This window comes from Salmo salar, chromosome ssa05 (genome assembly GCF_905237065.1).
Source record: "Salmo salar chromosome ssa05, Ssal_v3.1, whole genome shotgun sequence".
NCBI classification, from domain to species: domain Eukaryota; kingdom Metazoa; phylum Chordata; class Actinopteri; order Salmoniformes; family Salmonidae; genus Salmo; species Salmo salar.
The window spans coordinates 24,918,624-24,933,415 of NC_059446.1; the positions used below are offsets into that span (position 1 = coordinate 24,918,624).

The window sequence follows — 14,792 nt, forward strand, 5'->3', positions numbered from 1 at the left end:
TCTGACCCACAACCGAAGCGAGAACATCAATTCACCCAATCCAATCCACTGTCTGACTGTCTCTGCTCTGGGAGAGCTGGTACTCACAGGGAAAAGAAACGTATACACACGTCACTGAACAGAGAAAGCTAAAGTAAAAAAAAAAGAGAAACATTTAGCTATCACAGAAAAATAAACCTTGCCAGTGAGGTGTAAGCAATCCATCCCAGCTATACTTCAAATTAAATGTTCTCAAGAACTTTGTCTCTCTGGCTTTCCTTTGTGTGGATCACCTGTCCTTCAAAGCACCTAACTTCTTTCCTTCCTCTCATTGACTTGCCGTTTGTCCTTCACAGAGAGACATTGGAGTTGAGCTGGATAACCGTCTGGATGATCATGGCTACTGCTGCCAGCACTGTCGTCGTGGTTACCGCTACTGCCAGCGCTACTACGAGCCTCTGGGGGGGTTCAACCCCTACCCCTACTACTACCAAGGAGGACGTGTCATCTGTCAGATCATCATGCCCTGCAACTGGTGGATAGCCCGTATGCTCGGGAGGATCTGATTGGATAGTGGAACTGGATTCAACTATGTTTCAGCACAAATAACAGGTGCGTTCATTTAAGGCTGGATTTACACTGCAGTAGGCTTAGTGTCTCAGCAAACGCAAAGAGACTTTAGTGCATGCCAGAATTTGTATTAACTCTAAGCAAGGGTAAGTGACATTTTGCTTTTGTGAACGCTTGGTAGAGTGTAAACCCAGCCTAGGCCCACCCGGGGCACAAGGTGGGTGAAGTTTGCACATTTGAGACAATTACATTGGTCCTAAGGTGCAAACTCCGCCCAACTGGTTCATTCGGTGAGGTAAAATGAATGCACCCCTTGCTTCTCCCCAATCAGTATTCCAAAGCCTTTGTGATATCAAAACATTTCTAGTACAGAATTATTATGCATCCTATCTTTGAAAAGAATCAAATCTACTGTCAGTCTCTCATAAGTCTAAATGGAGTTTTGGGAGCATGTAGGTGATTTCTCTAAAAGGCCTTGATGTGTCATCGGTGTGCTGAAGTGCAATTTTTCTTTTAACATGTATTAAATCTTTTTTTAAGAATTTGTAACAGTAGCTAAAGAGCTAGTTTTTACTGTTTCTCACAGTGCTGCATTTCTTTCTCATTTCATTTCCTTCTTAATCTTTTTTATGGGTGGCGTATAACCGACTTTCTCTTGCTGTGTGGAGCAGACCTGTGTTCAAATAGTATTTGATTTCTTTCAAATACTTTGAGCCTTTGATTGAGCTTTCCTGGAGTGCTAGATCGATCAGGGTTTGCATTTTTGGTACTATCCCGGTGGTCCAATCGCACAAGACAAACACAGCTAAAGTATTTGAAAGAAAACAAATACTATTTGAACCCACGTCTGCTGTGGCCTATGACAACTAACAATGTATTTTATGTAGAACATACTGAAGTGCTGTAGCCTGCTCACTCTGTCAAGAGCATTTAACCCTTTCTAGACAAAAAATAATATATGTCCTATTTTTTGTGAATGATCTGTTTTGACTATTGTTTACTACAATTAGCATGTTTAACTTGAAATATATATGTATTGATGTGGAGGTATATAAATACATAACAAAAAACTATCAGAATGAGTCGACTAATTATAATAAAGCAGCGGCTAAAGATATGCTTCATTCTTCTAATTCAACTTGCCAATCTTTATTTCAAGTAAAGTCATTATTGTTATTTTAAGCAGCATTCTTTTAACTGTAATGGCTGTAAATGACATAATTATGCCACAGCTCAATTACCATCATGTAATGTAATCAGCATATTTTTCTCCGTTGCTCAATAGCTCACAGTAATCATGCTCTGAACAGTGATTCTACCGGCATAGATAGGCCTGCAACCATAAAATATACTGTATGATGGCTTGACATGCTTAAGTTATTATCAATTACATGCAATTAAAATGTATTTTGAAACTAAAATACATCTAATGCTACTCATATCAAGGTAAAGAGTCTTAATTTGCATTCAAAGTTACTAAAGCAATGCGGCATCCATATTAGGACGTTTTGTCTGATAACTAATATAATGGTTTCACCTGACAACTGAGGAACTTCCTAATATGGATGCCATATTAAGGTTTCTACTGGCTGAAATTCCAACATTGGTGGAAAAAAGTCCAATACCATACATTCAAATGGTCCAATGCTGCAGTTCACACATCTATTAACCTTTGAGGGTCTTATGAACAACCTATATAATACATTATAACAACATCTGTTCTAATAACCGTGCTCATAAACATCTATAACTACTTTCATAGAGCATTATGAACAGGATGTATAATGACTTTTGAAGCAAAGTGGCATATAACTTAATACATTTTGGAGTCAGGACATGTCATAGATTCTATTAAATCTATGACATGTCCTGACTCCAAAATGTATTGATTAAGTTATATGCCACTTTGCTTCAAAAGTCATTATACATCCCGTTCATAATGCTCTATGAAAGTAGTTATAGATGTTTATGAGCACGGTTATTAGAACAGATGTTGTTATAATGTATTATATAGGTTGTTCATAAGAAGTGTTACTAATATCCTTCCTCGAAAAGAAACCTAAATAGATGCTCTTTAACCGAAACAACAAAAGAGGTAAAAAGACAGATGAGAAAAGTTAGAGCCGGTTTCACTTTGATTCATGTTGTTTTGAAGTACATCCAATTTCTCTGTACCCTCCCTCCAAGTGATGTACCCTCCCAGTAATGTTGCATTAAACATACTGTAGGTTCTCTACATTTAGAATGTTCAGAAGGTAAAAAAACAATCGACCTCGAAAAGGTAAAACATATTGCGAAATAAGCAAATTGACCGTGTCTGTCTTAAGTCTAAACTCAACTTCATTACTTATGTTAATGTATTAACAGGCGGAAGTAAAGAACTTGAAGTTCAAGCTGCAAACACATTGTATTTTCAAATCAATAATGTCAATGGCCAAGGGCAACATGTCGAGTAAAAATAGTGTCAGGCGTTAACAAATGCAATAATTGCAAACATACTTCAAATGTGCCGACAGGCAGCTCCGCCATGCCCCAAGGCGGTTCTGAAAATAATATACAATTTGTGTTGATATGTATTTTGTTCTGCCTGTATTTTTCCCTTATCACGTCATGCTGCTGTGTGTATTGAAGCTGACATAATCAGTATACTGTAGCAACAGACATGGTAAACGAAGGAAAGAGAATGGGAGGGAGAGGGAGAGAGGGAGCAGGAGAGGGAGACAGAGAGACAGAGAAAGTCAAACAGACAGAAAGAGCAAGACGATGGACTGATTGCGTATATAAATGGTTATCTGAGCACTAGTATTATGTTTGATCTTATTATGATATTATGTTTGATAACCGGCGGTGTCATGCATTGTCAATCCAACAAGGTTTCCCAGGAGATTCAGGCTTGGCTATTGTGTAGTTGTGAGAGTAAATTGCCCATGGGAGCCTTGAGAGTCATTTTGAATGGGCCACCTCACTCTGACGGTGGAATGTGATACAGATATTACAGCAATAGTGATACGGAGAACATTTCACTCCTTCTTGAGAGTCTTGGCCAGTGAGTAGAGACGATGGAAGTCAATCTGTATAATATCAACCTTATAATTTATTCTACTGTTGTTCCCCTCCCCTCATAATAGAGGATTTCTGAAGGTAAAAGGAGACAGGCGAAAGTTGTTCTGTTAGACAATGATTTGATACGATTTCCCCACTAATGATTGGTGGGTGTATCAATATCAAGTTGGCCCATAACTGTCAAATTTGCCATGAATTAAATTTCAATTGGTCTCCATCTTTAATGCCATGAGAGCAATAGATTCGTAGTACCCGATTCGTGAGTGATGAATTTTCTATTAAATAGTTAGGAGACTGAGGACAATCATTGTTTGGCTGTTGAAATGTGAATTGTCCAATTTGTGAGTAGGTGTATCTTTCCTCAACATACCCTGTCCAGATGACTACAAGCTACACATTAACATCTGTATCTATGACTCTACTCATAGTAAACACCAGAATCAGTAGTTTCAAAGGTAAATCCCTCACGTCCATGTTCCTCGTGTAAATTATTCAGCATCTAGGAAAAAATCCCTGGAAGCTTGTTTAGCATTGTGTTGAGCAGAGCAGGCGTGCAAAAGAGAAACAGTGCTGCAGGATCCATACTGCAGCCATGGAGCCGTCAAGTTCAGTCCACCAGGTTAACAGTATTGGAAGTGCTTGCTTCGCCTGACTGGCCGAACAATTAGCCTAGTAACAGGTACTACAGCCCACTAACCTACACTACCAGTCAAAAGTTTTAGAACACCTACTCATTCAAGGGTTTTTCTTCATTTTACTATTTTCTACATTGTAGAATAAAAGATAAAAAATAAAATAACACATATGGAATCATGTTGTTTTTCCAATAGTCTTGAAGGAGTTCCCACATATGCTGAGCAATTGTTGGCTGCTTTTCCTTCAATCTGTGGTCCAACTCATCCCAAACCATCTCAATTTGGTTGAGGTCGGGGGGATTGTGGAGGCCAGGTCATCTGATGTAGCACTCCATCACTCTCCTTCTTGGTAAAATAGCCCTTACACAGCCAGGAGGTGTGTTGGGTAATTGTCCTGTTGAAAAACAAATGAGAGTCCCACTAAGACCAAACCAGATGGGATGGTGTATTGCTGCAGAATGCTGTGGTAGCCATGCTGGTTAAGTGTGCCTTGAATTCTAAATAAATCACAGACGGTGTCACCAGCAAAGCACTCCCACACCATAACACTTCCTCCTCCATGCTTTACAGTGGGAAATACAAATGCGGAGATCATCCGTTCACCCACACCACGTCTCACAAAGACATGTCGGTTGGAACCAAAAATTGCCAATTTGGACTCCAGACCAAAGGACAAATTTCCACCGGTCTAATGTCCATTGCTCGTGTTTCTTGGCCCAAGCAAGTCTCTTCTTCTTATTGGTGTCCTTTAGTAATGGTTTATTTGCAGCAATTCGACCATGAAGGCCTGATTCACACAGTCTCCTCTGAACAGTTGATGTTGAGATGTGTCTGTTACTTGAACTCTGTGAAGCATTTATTTGGGCTGAAATTTCTGAGGGTGGTAACTCTAATGAACTTATCCTCTGTAGCAGAGGTAGCTCTGGGTCTTCCATTCCTGTGGCGGTCCTCATGAGAGCAAGTTTCATCATAGCGCTTGATGGTTTTTGCCACTGCACTTGAAGAAACGTTCAAAGTTCATGAAGTTTTCCGTATTGACTGAGCTTCATGTCTTAAAGTAATGGTGGACTGTCATTTCTCTTTGCTTATTTGAGCTGTTCTTGCCATAATATGGACGGTCTTTTACCAAATAGGGCTATCTTCTGTATACCCTTACTTTGTCACAACATAACTGATTGGCTCAAATACATTAACTTTTATGAAGGCACATCTGTTACCTCATGAAGCTGGTTGAGAGAATGCCAACAACGTGCAAAGCTGTCATCAAGGCAAAGGGTGGCTATAAGAAGAATCTCAAATATAAAATATATTTTGATTTGTTTAACTTTTTTTGGTTACTACATGATTCCATATGTGTTATTTCATAGTTGTGATGTCTTCACTATTATTCTACAATGTAGAAAACAGTAAAAATAAAGAAAAACCCTTGAATGAGTAGGTGTTCAAAAACTTTTGACCGGTAGTGTACACTTGTGAATTCACTCCTTTTGTTACCACATCAAAACTGCAGTGTCATTTACCTCTCTATGAGAGAGGGGAGAGACATATTTGGCTTGTCAGGCGGATAGTGTTACAGATGTATTGCTAGTGCCATCTTGTGGTCTCATGACAGAATGGCCATTTTGAGACGGATCTCTACAAGTGTTGCGTTATGATTACCTGCAGGGGCCCTTTGCTTTAAGGTTTAACTTGTCAACTTGAGTACGTCAATGCCTTTCTTTGCTTTTTCTAACTCAAACTCTGAATCATCTGTCAAATTCAAATAACAGCACATATCAACATCTATGGAGAGAAGAGAGCCTCTCCTTTGAAAATCCTTTCATATATTCAGAGCCCAGTGGTCACTCAGATGGCCAAATTACAGTTAAGGTGGGTTGCTAGGCAGAGCACAGTGCATGGCAGTAGTACTGCTAGGCCATGAGACAACAGACAAACGCTATTATGCTTGGGCTGTGTTGTGGGGTCAGTGTACTTGGTCCATGATGCACTGAAGGCCTGATGTTTGAATAATCTCTCCGCCATGGTTCCCGACACAGGCTGGAGGCTCTACCGTGTCAGCCGTCATCCTTCAACAGCTCCTCGCTCCGCGTGAGAGAGGCATGTGGAGCGGCACGGCAGTAAACACTCACTAGCGCGAGCTAGGTCGTCTCACACTGTGTCACTGGCTGCAGGCGACGCAGGAAATAGACCTTTCCCCTCCCAGGTTCCGGATGGACTGGGCTGCCTGGATCTCTCTCCGGGCACTCTGACTCACTGCCGCATACACCCACACACACACACACACACACACACACACGTCTTTCATTAGCTTTATAATCCCACTAGCATCTTGCTGGCTTTGAAGTCAAGACACCATAGGTCATGTCAGGTGGAGTGAAAAGGTAGTTAGCAGCTCACTGTGTGATACAGCATGAAACAAAAATGGAGACGGTTTTGAAATATTACATCGATATGGATAAGGACAATGGTCAATCGGCGAAGGTTTATGCTGTCATTGTTGGTGACAGGAAGTGGTATTGTGGCAGTTTTTCTGTGTTGTTTGGTGTGGTAACCCTATGGCGTTGCAGGAGTGTGTGGTCCGCAGCTGTGTGGGGAGAGGGGGTGGGTGTCGTGCATGGAGTGTTGGGGGGGGGGTGTACAGCAGCCAAACCCATCTGTCAGCTCTCTCAGCAGACCCCCACCCGAGGCTCACTCAATCCCAGCCAGTGTACACCCCCCTTCCCTTCTCCCCTATTCTCAACCCACTGCTCAGGCTGCTCTGCACAGTAGGTCACAGCAGTGACAACAGCCTCCACTGTCCCCCAGCACGGCTGGACTAATGTATTCATCTGCCTACGGCAACTGGAAGACGACTCCGAGGTACGGTCCAATCAGTCTCTTCGGCCTGCTAAAGGCTTCATTCCAGTAGAAATGCCTTTTCTTCTCCTGTTCTTCAAATCCCATGTTGCAGATTGTACACAGCAATATTGCTCTCTAACTTCAAAGCTTGGAGCTACTTCAATACCATTATGTGTACAATAAAAGCCCATAAGTAGCCCTTTAGAAACCAGCAGCACAGCTGCTTCTGCTATTATCTAGAACAGACTGGTTTGGCTGTCTGTCTCCTGAGCACAATTCGTAGCCTCAGTTGCACCAATGAACAGCTTATTTTTGCTCAAATCTCAATTGTTGCCAGTTTGTTTCATGTAGACATATTGTAGTTGTTGCTGTCGTTTCTTTTGCTGCAGTAGGACTAGCAGGCCCATGGTTTTCTGTTGTTTTTACAAGAGGGAAGAGGGACATATGGCTGGAAACATCCTGACCCTCATCAGAGCTCCCTTTAAGCAAGATGTTGATAGGCGAGACCAGGGAGAGTGTCTGTGTTACGGAGTAAAGAACTATAGCTTGAACTATAGCCGATGGACCTATCCAATTGGTACCTTTGGTATAGCTCAATCGATTGGTATGTTGTCAGGGAGGATGGTTACGTGTGTTTGTGAGCAGAGGATCACTGGTTCGAGCCTGGCATGGGAACAGAGACAGTGGAGGAAGATATACTGAGAGCAGCACGCCAACATCTGTTTGATTTGACCTTGTGTGAAAGTGTGTGTTAATACGCTCATCAAAGAGGAGACAAGGTAATAGTATAATTATTTTATCAGTCAGTCCCAGTTTTCAAAACAGCCTGTCCACACTGTTTTAATTGTCTTATATCATATTGACAACCTGGTTAAACCAGACTGAAAAGAAACGTGTGCATCAGTTTGAATGCCAGGCTATAATATTGTTTCATGTCATATTGATAGCCTGGTTAAACCAGACTGAATGCCGGACTGATGTTAAAAGTAGCGGAATCAGTTTGGATTCCAGGCTATTACACTGAGTATACAAAACATGACTCTTTCCATGACATAGACTGACCAGGTAAATCCAGGTGAAAGCTATGATCCCTCATTGACATCACTTGTTAAATCCAATTCAATCAGTGTAGATGAAGGGGTGGAGACAGGTTAAAGAATAATTTTAAAAAGAGACATGGATTGTGTATGAGTGCCATTCAGAGGGTGAATGGGCAAGACAAAATATTTAAGTGCCTTTGAACGGGGTATGGTAGTACGTGCCAGGCACACCAGCTTGTGTCAAGAACTGCAATGCTGCTGGGTTTTTCACACTCAAAAGTTTCCAGTGTGAATCAAGAATAGTCCACCACACAAAGGACTTCCAGCCAACTTGACACAACCTTGGGAAGCATTGCAGTCAACATGGGCCAGCATCCCTGTGGAACACTTTTGACACCTTGTAGAGTCCATGCCCCAATGAATTGAGACTGTTCTGAGGGAAAAAGAGGGGGGGTGCAACTAAATTAGGAAGGTGTTCCTAATGTTTAGTATACTCAGTGTATATTGAATGAACACTGAAGCGGAATATAAGCAAAATGTGTTTTATTATTAAAAAGGTCCAATGCAGCCGTTTTCATCTCAATACCAAAATAATTTCTGGGTAACAATTAAGTACCTTACTGTGATTGTTTTCAATTAAAATGGTCAAAAAGAAACAAAAATAGATTCTTAGCAAAGAGCAATTTCTCAAGCATGAATTTTGATAGGGCTGTCTGGGAGTGTTCTGAGTGGGGAGGGGAAAACTGAAAACTAGCTGTTATTGGCAGAGAGGATTGGAACTCTTGCTTATTGGTCTATTAACAAATTCACTGCCTGGTGATGTTATCAGGCAGGCCAAAACTCTATCCCACCAAAACAGGCTGACATTTCAGGTGGTTTTTTAAACACCTCTTACACTAAAAGGGCATTATCATCATTTTCAAAATTTCACAGTATTATTCCAACCACATAGTGTGGAAATATATATAAAACACAGGAAAATAACGTTTTGACTGCACTGGGCCTAAATGTTCTTTCTTAAAAAAATCTAATCTAGTTTCAGCATAGGAGGAAACCACAGAAAACCCAAGACAAAGGAAAACGTAATGATCGGACAGACAGCGCAGACAGACCCCAACATCTCGCATACAACAGTGCTTAAAAAGGAAAATACCTGTATATACAACATAAGCGTCTGTAAGCAGGAAAATCCAGTCAACCCCACCCACAGAGTTCATTGCAGTCAATTATCAACACCAAAGACTGTTCTGGTACTTTTTGTAACCCTAGAGAGCATTGATTGTCACACAACTTTTCATAACTTTGTACTGTACAACATTCAGATTGTCAACACAGAGAGCCCTTTGGTTGACATAAGACTGATGCCTGGGCACAAGTTCTAAAAAGTAGCATAACCTAACGAAGCAGGCATAAAATAAATGACTGAGCGCCGTTTCTTTCTGGACCTGATGAGAAGGAAAAAAATGATGGGAGGTTCTCTTCTGCACTGTTGAAACAATTCCGTAAATGTGGAGGAGTTAAGATGGAGTGTCACCTTGTTAATGTCCAAAAGCGGAAGTCACGTCACAGACTCTCCATTTCCCCTGAAATTAGCATTAAAGCTTGTCCTCAGATGCTGAGCTAGAGTTCAGATGGTCTGTTGCTTACTCCAGCTCCAGTGAAACAAAGTAATTTAGCCACGATAGCGCTCATGATAAATATTGGTTAACTTACACTAGCATCTGCACGCTATCATGGCCATTCAGAGACCCTGACGTCTCAGGACCTTAACAAAACTGGGACACCCAATAAAAAGAGCACAGACACCAGTCTGACCAAAGGCCAAGAGCTAGGAGCGGAGCACCAGAATTGTAAATGCATAGAAGTAGGGAGGAAAACACAGGTGTTGAGTCACAATATGCGTCACGAAATAACTGGGTTAGGAGAGGTCAGAGGACCTGATTGAGACCAAATGACCAAATGAACTGGACAGGGGTGTGTGAATCTAACCAACTGATCTCTACTACTTGACTGTTGAATAAGGCTAGAGGTATGTCCACTGTACAAAGGGAAGAAGAACCAAAGCACATACAACACAATGTTTAAATGATACAGGACAGAGATATTTATAGAGACCATCATTTGCGTCGGGGCAAACCACTGATTCCAAAACAGAGAAAGTATCATCATCAATGCTGCGCTGATTATATGGAATGCTTAAAATAAAAACATATCAGCTTTTCGGAGAAAAAAAATTCACCGACATATGAGCTTCCTGTTATTTGATTTCATATACTTTGTATATTATCCCTCGTGTTTTCCATATGTAAATAACAAACAAATGTGCCTTTTTATACAGAATTTAGAAATTCACAAAATAAATAAATTTGTGGCCTTAAATTGAATCTCAATAGTATATTATTATTTTATATATATTTATATATATTCCATTTCATATAAACAGGATTAAAGGCCTTAATGGGAAGATAGGAGGCTAGTAAAATCTATTTTATTTTTCCTCCGTATTTTCTCTCGCTCTCTTTCTCTCTCTCTCTCTCTCTCCCTGCATCAAGTCTGCAGCTACATACAAACAGGTTTGTGATTGGACTGTCCAAGTGGACAGGAAATGCCCATTTCCATAGTAACACATTGCAGTAAGGCCATGAGTAATGGAGGGGAAAGCACAGCTTATCGACAACCTTATAATATGGGGGGATATGGAGGAAACTCCGGATAAGTCACAATCGTTTGAGTCAAAACAATCTGAACTGTCATTTTCTCCCCTCACAGACTTTTCCAATCAAGAGTTTGAACTGTTTACCTTTACGTATAAGGCACTCTTCCATAAAAGGTCAGTGAGGTGCGTTTCCATCATTCTTCCTTAAAAAAAAGTGGAGACGGCATGTAGAAATGACACATTTTCTGCTCATCAAGTCTGATTTCATTGCATTCTCCCACATGAGATCCCATCTCCTGTTTTTGGTTTGCTGTTTTTGTCTGTTAGCATTGACACAAGTCTGATGAGATGTAGTGGTAGGTAGAACATTTACTAATCTAACTGGCACGTGTGGTGGGATAGATCCCTGGTTATCCAATGGCTGTTCTCCTGGTGGGGGCAGGTTTGGGAAGGGGGCAGGTCTACTTACAGTAGCAAGGTAGGTAGGTAGATTGATCCGAGTGAGGGCCTATCGAACTATGGAGCCTTCAACAACACATCACAAAACAATCCCTTGATGTTGAAATTTGGGCACGTGATCACAACATCAGTGGGTAAGCAAAAACATCCTGCAGGGGCCAACGTTTGGTCTCTGTTTGTCGCTCCACATTTAAAAATCCATCGCTTTTCAAAATAAGATTATCATTGGGATAATAACAAGGAAACTTTGTTAAAAAGCATTTCCACCACTTTTCAACCTCATATTCATTATCTACAGCACCAAACCAGTGTCTACATATGTGAAAACAGCGTGTTTCTATGATCTGTGGTTAAAAAGATAAGAAAGTTCCTAAATGTGTTAACTTTTGATGATGTTGGGTAGAACTTTTTAACTTTATATTTGTTTCTACAAAATGTACAAATGTGCCATTTTCACATATGTAGACAATGGTACTGTGCTGTAGACAATGAAAATGAGGTTGAAAAGTGGTGGAATTGCCCTTTGGGTAGTCTTTCTTTATGTTGATTCCATAGTCCAGCTTTGATGGAGAGTCCAGGCCTATTAGCAGGTTGGCATTTATTGTCATGAATCTTGCCCTGGAGGCAGCTCTGCAGAGTGGGCACTAGCTGGAACAGCCACAAAGTCGTAAAATCAGATTTTAAACCTAACCTTAACCTGATGGACTACATAGTTATCCATTGGATGGTTCTCCCATCGATCGAATTCCCACCTATAAATATCTGGACATTTGGATTGACAAAAACATACGAATGAGATAGTTTAAAAAAGTGGTTTAAAGTGGGCTTCTTTTTCTAACTAGATCTTGCCTCTCCCTAAATATCAGGAAGCAGATTGTACAGTCAACTTTCCTGCCAGTTCTTGACTATGGTGACACCATTTACCAGATTGCCGCAGCCACTACTCTTAAACCTGTGAATGCCGTCTACCATAGTGGCATTTGTTTTTTTTTCCATAGGTGACCGTTTTATTACTCATCACTGCATCCTGTATCAAAAGGTTGGCTGGTCCTCATTAACGTCCCATATATCACTTCATTACTCCCTTCTTGTTTACAAAGCTCAACTACACAAGCTTCCAACTTACCTCACTTCGTTGTTAAAGTATAAAACATGATATAAAGTATAAAATCTGGAGATACCAAACTCTTGAGGTTCCTTGTGGCATCCACAGAACGAAGTAAATCCTCTTTTAGTTTTAATACACCTCATTGCTGGAACCAACTACACAATACATTACAATTGGATGTTGTCGTGCCACTCGGGCAATTGAAAATATTAATTGGGGAACTTCTTACTAAGGAATGTAACTGTTTTTCTTGAATATTTGTGTTGTGCTGTATTTTAGTTTGTTTTACATTGTATCTGATTTCAATTCGATTTTGTCTTATGAATAGTATGTGCATGGCTCCCTTGTGAAAGAAACCCTGGTCTCAATGGTGACTCCCTGTTCAAATAAAGGTAAAATAAAAAAACCTAATCTTAACCACACTGCTAATCCTAATGCCTAACCCTAAATTAAGATCAAAAACCTAATTTTTGTCTTCCTTAATTTTTACGATATAGCCAATTTTGACTTTTCAGCTGGCCCATCTAGCGGAAATGACTCAGTTCTGCCTCCAGGACAAGACTCATGACAATAAAGGTCAGCTTGTGGTCTACTAGACCTCTGTGGGTTCTGCCTTGATCTGGATGAAGGAGGCTGGGAGGTGGACGGTGATCTCTGGCAGCTCCTGAAGGCCCTTGACCCCCACCATGTGCTCCGGTTGCAGGGCCATCTCCCCGCGCACCTCTAGCTCCTCCACGGGGGTCAGGCCCTCACTGGGGCTGCTTCCCTGGGAAAAGTATCCGTTCACTGGGGACTCGCTTCCAGTCTCCCCCTGGCTCGGTCCAAGGCTTTGGTTCTTCCCGATGATCACAGTCCTGTAGGTGAGCTCTGCTTCCCCTGCCTCCATCTCCTCCTTGCCAAATGACGGGTCTCCATTAACCAATGACTGCAGGTAGTAGGGGTCCAGCATCTCCTCCTTGATGCCGTGTAGGCCATGGAGGAGCTCGCCACCGCTGGAGGACTTGAGGACCGTAGCAATGACGGTACCCGGCTGCTGGGCCACCATGGTCTGACCGGTGGCCGTGTTGAGACTGACCATGCGGGGAAGGCCGTTGAGGGAGGCCGTGGTGGAGCTGAGGACCCCCGTGGTGGTAGTGGAGCCCAGGCTGGTGACAAGGAACTGGGGGTGCTGATGGTGATCCTGGAGGCTGCCCGTCCCGGTGGCCAGGGAGGCCGTCTGGATGGTGAGGACATCCTTGCCCCCCGCCGTGGTAGAGGGGACGGTGTGGAGGATGATCCTGGGCTGGGAGGAGTGGCTGGACGAGTCTCCGTTGGACAGGAGGGGTTGCAGCTGGCCGGAAGATGTCAGGACCATGGGGACGGAGGTAGGCATGTTGATGGTCCTGAGGAGAGAAAGGAGATCAGATCAATCAATCAACCAATTAAATGTATTTTATAAAACCCTTTCTATATCAGCAGTTGACACAAAGTGCTTTACAGTCAGGTTCAGACTCCATTGGACACACACTTTTAATAGAACACTATTCTAGTATGATATAGTTAAGCAATAAAGCCAGAGGAGGTGTTGTATATGGCCAATATGCAACGTGGAGTGCCTGGATACAGCCCTTAGCCATGTTATATTGGCCATATACCACCAACCCCTGAGGTGCCTTATTGCTATTATAAACTGGTTACCAGTGTAATTAGAAGAGTACAAATAAATGTTTTGTCATACCCGTGATATACAGTCTGATATACCACGGCTTTCAGGCAATCAGCATTCATGGCTCAAACCACCCAGTTTATAATATAGTAAGAACATATCTTTAGGCATAAAAGTAGCTTTATGTTACCTACTGGCATTTTATATGAGCTTTAAAAATCTGTGTGTGTGTGTATGGATATGCATGTGTATGTATGAATGTGCGTGTTTGTACATATGCCAGGTTGCCATCTATCTCTCACCTCAAAGTGTGTGTGGAGGCCGGCACAGCCGCCCTCTGGTTGGGCTGCAGCACGTGGACCGTCTGGATCATGTGTTCTGCCTGTTTACCATTGACCTCATGGTACAGCCCTCCATCCATATCAATGGGCTCTCTCTTCACTTGTTTTACCGATATAGGACGGTGCCCATGGGCATGGATTTTACCGTGCCCCCCTCTGGAGCCTCCCCGGCCGTGGTGGCTGGGGCGCTGGCCCCCGTAGCCAGAGGTGAGGTCGGGGCATGGGTCCTCGTCGTCAATCACCACTAGGTCAGGAGGCATGTCTTTAAACTGGTAGACCAGCCGCTGACCCTCCACCTTAGCCAGGATACCACGCTGGTAGTAATACCTTAGGTAGGGACAGGTAAGATGTTTGTGGCATTGAATAAACATGAAGTAACATTACAAACAGAAAGAGACTTCAGGAAGGTTTCAACACTTTTCACCATTGCCTTCAATGGAGAACTTTCCTTTCTACCC

The 14,792-nt window shown here is 42.1% G+C and overlaps 2 protein-coding genes across 10 annotated transcripts in view; one reads left to right on the top strand and one right to left on the bottom strand.

The window, feature by feature from the left end:
• tnmd (tenomodulin) overlaps positions 1-1,682 on the top strand; it is a 74,780-nt gene extending 73,098 nt beyond the window's left edge. Inside the window, exon 7 of the mRNA XM_014199076.2 lies at positions 336-1,682. Coding sequence (XP_014054551.1) covers positions 336-545 — 210 coding nt within the window. The 3' untranslated portion in view covers positions 546-1,682. The remainder of the gene's footprint in view (positions 1-335) is intronic.
• Positions 1,683-8,651: 6,969 nt separating this feature from the next.
• elf1 (E74-like ETS transcription factor 1) overlaps positions 8,652-14,792 on the bottom strand; it is a 75,858-nt gene continuing 69,717 nt past the window's right edge. For all 9 annotated transcript variants that reach the window (XM_045717991.1, XM_045717992.1, XM_045717994.1 and 6 more), the window contains 2 exons: positions 14,296-14,661; positions 8,652-13,730 (listed from right to left, as the gene is read on the bottom strand). In XM_045717991.1, the coding sequence (XP_045573947.1) occupies positions 12,941-13,730; positions 14,296-14,661 (1,156 nt within the window). In that variant the 3' untranslated portion in view covers positions 8,652-12,940. The remainder of the gene's footprint in view (positions 13,731-14,295; positions 14,662-14,792) is intronic.